The sequence below is a fragment of the Ictidomys tridecemlineatus genome, chromosome 2, assembly GCF_052094955.1.
Source record: "Ictidomys tridecemlineatus isolate mIctTri1 chromosome 2, mIctTri1.hap1, whole genome shotgun sequence".
In the NCBI taxonomy this organism is placed as follows: Eukaryota; Metazoa; Chordata; class Mammalia; order Rodentia; family Sciuridae; genus Ictidomys; species Ictidomys tridecemlineatus.
The window spans coordinates 178567103-178575811 of NC_135478.1; the positions used below are offsets into that span (position 1 = coordinate 178567103).

At 51.1% G+C, this 8709-nt stretch overlaps 1 protein-coding gene across 20 annotated transcripts in view; it reads right to left on the reverse strand.

Moving 5' to 3' along the window:
- Positions 1–8401, reverse strand: part of Ccdc136 (coiled-coil domain containing 136) — a 28855-nt gene extending 20454 nt beyond the window's left edge. For 6 of the 20 annotated variants that reach the window (XM_021722415.3, XM_078040263.1, XM_078040264.1 and 3 more), the window contains exons 1-4: positions 8088–8399; positions 6796–6903; positions 4971–5219; positions 4811–4885 (exon numbers count right to left, since the gene is read on the reverse strand). In XM_021722415.3, coding sequence (XP_021578090.3) covers positions 4811–4885; positions 4971–5219; positions 6796–6903; positions 8088–8184 — 529 coding nt within the window. In that variant the 5' untranslated portion in view covers positions 8185–8399. The other 14 variants (XM_078040265.1, XM_078040259.1, XM_021722410.3 and 11 more) reach the window with 10 other exon arrangements.
- Positions 8402–8709: the final 308 nt, after the last annotated feature.

Consider the following 8709-nt stretch of genomic DNA (forward strand, 5'->3'; position numbering starts at 1 on the left):
TAAACTTGTTTCCCCTATGTGTACAGAATTATATGTTTGGGTATTTTTTAAAAATCAGAAGAGAACCTAGACATTCTGTGGGTAGGGCAGTGCTGGGGATTAAACCCAGGGATCCTCTATCACTGAGCCATACCCCAAACCCTTTTTATTTTTAAGATAAGGTCTAGGTTGCAGAAGCTGGCCTCAAACTTTCAATGCCCTTAGTCTTTCTAGTGGCTGGGATTACACACATGCATGCCCCGTTAAGCTTGAGAACCTAGACATTTTAAAGGCAAATTTAGGGTGTGATGGCCTAGCTGCAGTCCAAGAATCTGGGAGGCTGAAGTAGAAAGATCACTTGAACCCAGGAGTTCAAGACTAGCCTGGGAAACATGGTGAGAACTTATCTTAAAAAAAAGAAAGGAGTGGAGAGATAACTAAGACGAATAACTAATGACAAATTTGGGCATACTGCAGATATAGAGGCTGAAGGGACCAGGCATCTCAGGGGAAGGTCTACTGCCCTGCCCTAGGCTTGTGAACTCATATGTGCTGTTCTGGTCACTTTTTTTTTTTTTTCCTAGCTGTCTCCTCTTCCTGGTCTATTGAACAAGTATTAGCTAATGAACTGTACCAAGACCAAGTATGTCCACTTAAGTTCTCTGACTCCTACTTGACATTTTTTGTATGTGTGTGGCGGAAGGAGGTATTGGGGCTTGGACCCAGGGACACTAAACCACTGAGCTACATTCCCAGACCTTTCAATTTTAAGACAGCGTCTCCCTAAATTGCTTGGGGCCTTGCCAAGTTAACGAGGCTCGAATTTGTGCTTCTCTTGCCTCAGCCTTCCAAGTCGTTGAATTTACAGTCTTGTGCCACTGTCCCAGGTGTGACTTCCTATTTTAAAGGAAGAAAGTCCTTCCTCCATCCCTACTACTGAATAGCATAGAGTTCCATCTCCGGGCTCAGCCTAGACGGGAAGATGCATGAGTACATGGTCATTAGGATAAAGGCTCTACAGCCTGAGGTGGGCTTCCTGTAGGGGCGGACCAACCTCCACTCCCTAATATGCCCTTGACAACAGGGTTCAAATCTCCTTTCAGTACTCTTCAGCAGTCCCAGCTCCTAGGCCGAATGAATGTGTGGAACGGGGCGGGGCGGGGCTTGCAGGCCCGCGGGACGGGGCCCATCCGAAAGTTGGGAGTTGGAAAGGCCCAGCTGGGTTCCAAAGTGCTGGTGCCAGTTGAATGTGGAGCTGTTACCCTCGGGTGAGGCCAAGGGCCCAGGAGTTGGGCTGCAGGGTAAACAAGTTGATTCTCACTCACTGGTTATGGCCTCCATCTCAATGCCCCCCCCCCAAGAGGTCTCCCTGGGGGGCCTCCCGCCGCCGGCCGGGGTCGGGCCCCCGGAGGGGCTGTGGCGGCCCGAACCGCCTCTTAACACCAGCTGCCTCTGAGGCCGCGCGCGCCCCCTCTCGACGGAAACGGGCAACGCGCGTGCGCGCAGACCGTCTCAGGTTCCCTCCAGCGGGAGGCGGGGCGCGGGGCGCGGGGCGCGGGGCGCGGGGCGCGGGGCGCGGGGCGCGGGGCGCGGGGCGCGGGGCGCGGGGCGCGGGGCGCGGGGCGCGGGGCGCGGGGCGCGGGGCGCGGGGCGCGGGGCGCGGGGCGCGGGGCGCGGGGCGCGGGGCGCGGGGCGCGGGGCGCGGGGCGCGGGGCGCGGGGCGGCCATCCAGGCTGGGACCCTTCCTTGGTCGAGATCTTGGTGATCCTGTAAATCCTGGGAACAATCCTGGTAAGGACCGAAACTGTCTAGAGTACTGTTTTCCCTGGTAGTTCAGCTTCTCTTAACTTCTCGTCTGTTGGAAAGAAAGAACGCTCCATTTCTACAAGCTATGGCTACTACTTTTTTTGGATCTAGAGGATCTTTTCCTTCAAAAAAAAAAAATGATCTAGCATTTCCTACCTTATAAAAACAAAACAACTCTCCTTTGACCCCATTTCTCCTTGCCTTGATTCTCTTCAAAATGCCCAACAAAGTGATCTGTACTCACTTTTTCTACCTGACCTCCTATTTCCTCTTCAACTCCAATCCAGTCAGCACTGATCTGCACTGAAATGTTTCAGATTCTCCATCTCCCTAACTCCAAGGGTCATCTCACTTGCCTTAGCAACTTTTGACCCAGTGGATCATTCTCTCTTTGAAGCATTTTCTGCTCTTGGCTTCCAGGGCATGACAGTGTTTCAGGAATCTCCTGCCACAGTCTCTTGTTCATTTCTCCTTCAATAGGAGTCCTAAATACTGGAGTGTCTGCAAATTGGACCCTTCTCTCTCCTCCTCTGGTATTTCTCCATGTGACTTATGGTTATCTCCATGTGACTGTATGGATTATATTGTATATGCTATACTGATAAGTACCAAATCTCTATCTTCAGCCCCAATTTCTCTTCTGGTCTTGGATTCGTATATCTAGTGGCCTCCTTAACATACTTATTTGAATATCTATAGCCATTTCAAACTCATCAGGTAGAAAACCTAAATGGTTCCCCTATTCCCCAAATTTGTTCCTTGCCAAGTTTTTCTTGTCCCAATAAATGATGCCACCACTCAACCAGTTTCTCTAGGTAAACTCATCTTTCATGTTTATTATCCTCCATCCAATTCATCAGCAAGTCCTAAGGACTTCACCTTCAAAATATATTTCTGAAGCCCTAATCCAAGCAACCATCACCTCTAGTTGGGCAACTGCAATAACTTCCTGATCAGACTCACTGTTTCAACACCCTTTCTTTCTATCCAGTTTCCATCAGTGGCCAAGTGCTCTTTAAAAAATGTACAGAAGATTATATCACCCCAACCCTGTCTAACACTTTCCCATGGCTTTCTAGTACACTTAAAATGAAAGCCAGACCTCTCTGCTAGTCTACAAGACTCCCTGTAATCTGGCCTCCACCTGCTAACCAGAATTTAACCTTACCAAGATCCCCCACATATACTTCACTCAAGCCACCAGGTCCTTTGTTCTATCTCTCAAACACATGAAACTTATTCTCACCTCTGATCCTTTGCAGTTGCTGTTCCTTCTGCCTGGTGTGCCTTTCCCTCAGATCTTGAAAGGCTGGATCCTACTCATGATTCAGCTCAAATGTCACCTTTTCAAAAAGGACTTTTCAAACCACCCTAGCTAAAATAAACTCCTATCTTATCCCTTCTCTGTGTATCATATTGTTATGTTCATAACATTTATTGACTCCCATACTTATGTTTTCTTCCTTTCTCCATTAGAACTTACTCTTCAATAGAGATTTTGTCTGTCCTGTTCATAGCTGGCCTTTCAAATATAAAAGCTGTCAATAAATAGTTGATAAGCAAATTAATCAGTGCCATTTTACAGATAAGAAACTGAATCTCAGTGACCTTCCCCAGATCACAAAATTTGTGAGAGAGCTGGACCCAAAGGGGAACCAAGACCACCTGTGGGACACATTTGCCATTTTTCTTCTCTTTGTTGCCACATTTCCTGCATCTCCCTTTGCTTATATCTTCTGTCTCCTTCTCTTTCCCTCTTCTATACCTTTTTAATTTTTTAAAAAAAATTAGAGACAGGGTCTCACTAAGTTGCCAAGGGTCCAAGTTGCTAAGGCTGGCCTTGAACTTGTGATCCTCCTGCCTTAGTCTCCCAAATCACTGGGATTATAGGTATGCACCACCACACCCAGCTTCTCTTATAGCTTTGCTTGCTTCTCTCTAGGCCAGCTTTCTGGACTTCCTTTTTTCTTCATTTATACTTTCATTTGGCTTGATCTCAGTTCTCCCCAGAGAGTCCCTACTGTTTTCTAGGGCAGCTCCCCCAAAACCTTCTGGAAGACCAAAAAAGTTACCAAAACTGCCTCTTTATTGGGTACTGCAGTGGAATATGGGACTCCTGCCTTGCTGCTTTTCCAGAGACAAAGGGACGTGGGTGTTGGAAGAGAGGTTTGTGGGAGCTACAAGCTCAGGTCCTAAGGAGCCAGAAAAACACTCTCATTTGTTTCCCTTAAAGATGCATGGTACACTGTCAGGCCACTTCTTATTGGTTCCCTGCTCCTTCCATGGTGTCCCTGGAGGGACCAGAAAAAGGCATTTGGTTTGGAATTCAGCCTTGATCACTCACCCCTGGCACTGACCAGGTGAACAAAGGACAAGGGATATGATGTGAGGGAGAAGGCTGAGAAGAGAAAGGAGTGAACCTGAAAAAATATATGAGGTTGGAGGGCAAGAAAGGGAAGAGCCAGGTGCTGAGCCTCATGCTATAATCCCAGCAGCTCAGGAAGCTGAGACAAGAAGATAATGAGTTCAAAGCCAGCTTCAGCAATTTAGCAAGGCCCTAAGTGAGACCCTGTCTCTATAAGAAAGAGGCTAGGGGGACTGTGGTTGTGGCTCAGCAGTAGTACATATGAGGCTCTGAGTGTGATCCTCAACAACACATAAAAATAAATAAATAAATAAATGTATTATGTCCATCTACAACTAAAAAAAATATTTTTAAAAAGAAAGGGGCTGGGATGTGGCTCAGAGGTTAAATGCCACTGGGTTCAATTCCCTGTACAAAGAAGAAGGAAAAGGAGAAGGAGAAGAAGGAAGAAGGAGAACAGAAGAGCCAGGAAGAGATACAAAGAAAAAAATTCAGGAAAGAGAAGAATGGAGAGACAATGAAATGAATTGAAAGAAAAATGAATTGAAAGTATTGCTTTAGGTTATTCTTGTCTTCTATGCTTCAGCAAGCCCCTAGGATAAAGGTAATTGGGTAGCAATTTAGATGGTCACCTCTCCACTGTCACAATCAGGGTGTTACCTTGGAGCTGCTGGATCTGCTTGGTGAACACTTCTGCCTGCTGGGCACTGGCCAGCCGTTCATCCTCCAGGAGCCCTGCAGTGAAAGGGGGTGTCAGCTGGGAAGCACAGAGCCTTTGGGTCCAACCATCCCTGCTCCGCCCTGCATCACAAGGGCTCACCTTGCAGCTCCAGGGAGTCATCCTCATGCTGCCCTGCCAGCTCACGGGTCTCCTCGAGCTCTGCCACCAGCTGGAGCACCTGTGCCCTCAGCTCCTCCAGCTCTGTTTCTGTGAGGCTTAGGCCCCGGTGCTTGCCCAGTGACAGGGAGCCCACACTGCCACTTTTCTGTACTTGTTCTTCTTCTTCTACCTCTTCCTCCTCTTCTTCTTCCTCTTCCTCCTCATAGAGAGCTGGGAGTAATACCTCCCCTAGGAGAGACATCCCACCAGGGAGTCAGTGGAACTTCCTATCCACAGTCTTTCCAGGGCCCTCCAAAACCCTCCACCCAGGACCAAGATGGTAGAATAATTTCATCTGGTATCCCCTAAGGAGCCCCTGGACAGGACCTCACCATATTCATGATGAGTCCTCAGGTGTAAGGGCCAAGTTTGGAAGCATCCTCTCTAAAGTCTTTTCTGGTCCAAGATCACACTTGGTGGCCCCCTTCCACTGCCATTAAGCTAATGGAGCAGCCTACTGTTGGGTGAACTTTGACCATGTGAACAAAGGACATAGGAATGTTTGGTTATTCTTACAAAGTTTGCATAGGAATGCCTGGTTCTTCTAGCTTGGTGGTCTGGAAGTGGGCCAAGTAGTCAAGAAGGATTCTGACACTGCCAAACCATCAGGCTGATGAGTTAGTTTGAGGGTTTGTAGAAGGTTAAAAAATTACCCAGATGGCTTGTAAGACATTAGCCCTTCCATAATAAGAAAGCATTGACTGTTGGTGGGTAGAGAAAGAAAACATTGGAATGAAACAATTCCAAGTCTCTTTTTGCAAAAATATTGGGGCTCTTTCAAATGTATGTTAACAAATATATTTTTGGAATTTTCTAAAAGGTCCATGTGGCTTTTTCCTGCTGGGTGTCATGAGGTTCCCGCTCCCCTACTGACCCAGGAGGTTTTCAAGGAAACTCTTATGTACTTCCATTTAAAAGAAAGTCTGGCATCTTAATGCATAAAAAAACTGGGGTTTGGTGCTGGTCCCCAGCCTCTGATTGGTGAGCACCCCCTCCTTTACTGCAATGCAGTTCCTGTATATAGCAAATCTTGTCTGTGTGGGAAATGTCTGCTTTGCTTTGAAATTCTGAATCTTTTGTCTTACTTTCTCTAATATCAGCTGCCTAAGCTTCATCTGGGACACTTGTGTCATCTGAGCCCCTCAGAGGGAGCAGAGCTGTCCACATTGAATAAGTAGAGAGGCTTATTGGGGACACTTCATAGGAAGTCCTGAGAAATGTGTTGGCAGCAACTGCCAAGTCAGAAGGGTGTGGTGGGGATGCATGCATGTTGAGAAGTTGGCCTCACCCTTTAGGCTCTGTGTTTCAGGAAGGAAGATATTCTATAGAGAACCAAACACAAGACTTCCATTAGAAGTTAATGGTGGTGGCCCCAGAAAGACAATTCACATGCTCATGTCCTTGCTTTTTAAAATAAGAGACAGCTTGGGATCTGGGTCGTCAGGCAGTGAGAACAAACCCCCTGCCGAAAGCCTGCTTCAAAGCTCTGTCCAACGAGGCCTCTTTCTCTATCTGGCAGCTCCCCCAGGACATACAACCTGGTTAGCTGGGCGATTAGGGCCCCAAAGGGATGTATCCTGAACTTCCATCAAAGCCTGAACCCTGGGGAGGACTGGAGCTCAGCAGCGAATGAGGAGGGGCCAGAGGTGAGCTGAGGGAAGGGCTGTGTCCCGGCTCAGAGCTCTAGGGTCAGAGGGAGGAAGAGGGAGGGATAGGAACTGGGGGAGGAGGGTAAAGGGACAGAAAGCCTTTTGGGAAGACTCACCTTCCATGGCTTGCATCCCACGACGTTCCAGGGACCCCCAGCGTTGGCCTTTCTTCCTCTCACAACCCTCAGATACCTCATAGGAGCCTAAAGTGGTTACTGTGGGTCCTGTGAGCAGGAAGAAAGGAGGTACTGTGGGATGCAGTGGGGCTGGGGACTGCGATGCAGAGGACAGAGAAGGCATGACATCTAGCCCAGGGAGCCCCGGGACTTGTCCCAGTGGAGGTACCAGAGTCTGCTCTGCTCTGTGATTACCCTCCTTCAGCCACCTCTCAATGCTCTAAATGGGGTGGGGAACCCAGACCCGCGCTGCCCAACCTCATCGGCACCCCTGTTCCAGGCCGTTCCAGGCTCCTCTTCCTTGCACAGACAGAAAGAGGGTGTGTGTCTGTTTACTCTGGGGGGCAGGGACGCTAGAGGCTAGAATGAGAGAGAAGGCAGGAGCCAGGGAGGAAGGGGCTGAAAGGGGGCGGTGGCACGCGGAGGGGAGGGAGGTGGGGCGGCGTGCGCTAAGGGGCAAGGGCCAGGGCCGCTCCCCTCCTTCCATCCCCACCACCCCACCCTCGCCGGGCACTCAGGAACCTTCGGGGCCAGAGGAGTGCAGACTCTCGAGTCCCTGCGGGTTGGAAGAACCATCTGGCTGAAGAGATATTACGGCGAGCGCCCAGGGAGGAGCTGTCAGGGGGAGGGAGCCTCAGGCCGAAAGATGGAGACCGGGCCCGGGTGAAGGCCGGGATGGAGTAGACTTAGGACAGAGATCTGGGGAGCAGTGGCGACAGGAGCACTTGGGGGTTGGGTTGGAGGAGAGTGGGGAGAGGAAGCGGGGCGGTGGGAGATAAGGAGGGGCGGCTCTGACCTGGGCCCGGGCAGCTCCAGCCCGCGGCTCCCGCGCCGGCCCCGGCGCCCGCCTCCATGGCCGCTCCCGCCGCCGCCGCCTCCCGGAGCTGAAACCGCAGCCGCGGGACCCGGGACCACGAGCCGGGTGCGCAGAGAGGGAGGGCGGGCCGAGGGGGCGGGGCCAGGCCCGGCCACCTGACGCAGGCCCCCGCCCCCGCCGCCCAGAAGCCCTTACTGTCCCCGGCTTGCGACCCCGCAGCGGAGGGCACAGGAGGGTGAGCGCCGGTCCCCGTTGTGTCCCACTCCTGCCTGAGAGAGCTCAGGGAGCGGCCGGGTCCAGACTATCGACGTGAGCTAATCTAGGCTTAAGGCTGCTCCGAGAGGGAGCGACAGGATCCACTGGTTCTGGCGGCGGGTCTCACATCGGGTCAGCTGCGCATAGGGACCCCTCTTACCACACGTCAGAACGCGGTTCTGTCGGGTGACTGGGTCAGAAAAGGAAAGGATAGAGTGTTTCCTCCAAACACACAGACGTGTCCCCTCCTGCTCCATGCAGGGCCGAAGTCCCCACCTCCGTAGCCAGCCTGGACCCCAGCCCTGCGCGGTGACTCTTGCGTCCCAGATCGGTAACAAGGCTAGAGGAGGAAAGCCGAGGTCTAGATAGCTGGGCCCCGAACTCTCTGCTTTCTCAGCGCCTCCCACCAAGCCAGAGCCAGCCACAGGTTTAGGAGGGGAGGCCCCAAGCAGCCTTTGAGCCCGGTGTCCAAGGCCTCTTCTCTACAAGGGCCTGCCAACCCTTTGAGCTTCAAGCCACGCCCCCGCTGTGTCCTGCTGGGGAGTGGGCTCTACTAATGTTCGCTCATGTAGACGGGAGTTGTAGAAGCCCAGAGGGCTTATTTCATTTACTTAAACGTTCATTCATTCAAGAAATGACTACCTGTACAGCATTTTGCTCTCCAGGTTCCGCAGGAAAGAAGCTCTTCTTTGTCTGCACATCCCCTGCTTATTCATCAACCCTCATTTGGGAGTCACCTCTAGGTAGCCTTCCCTGTCGTTCAGGATAGAAGTGGTTGGTTA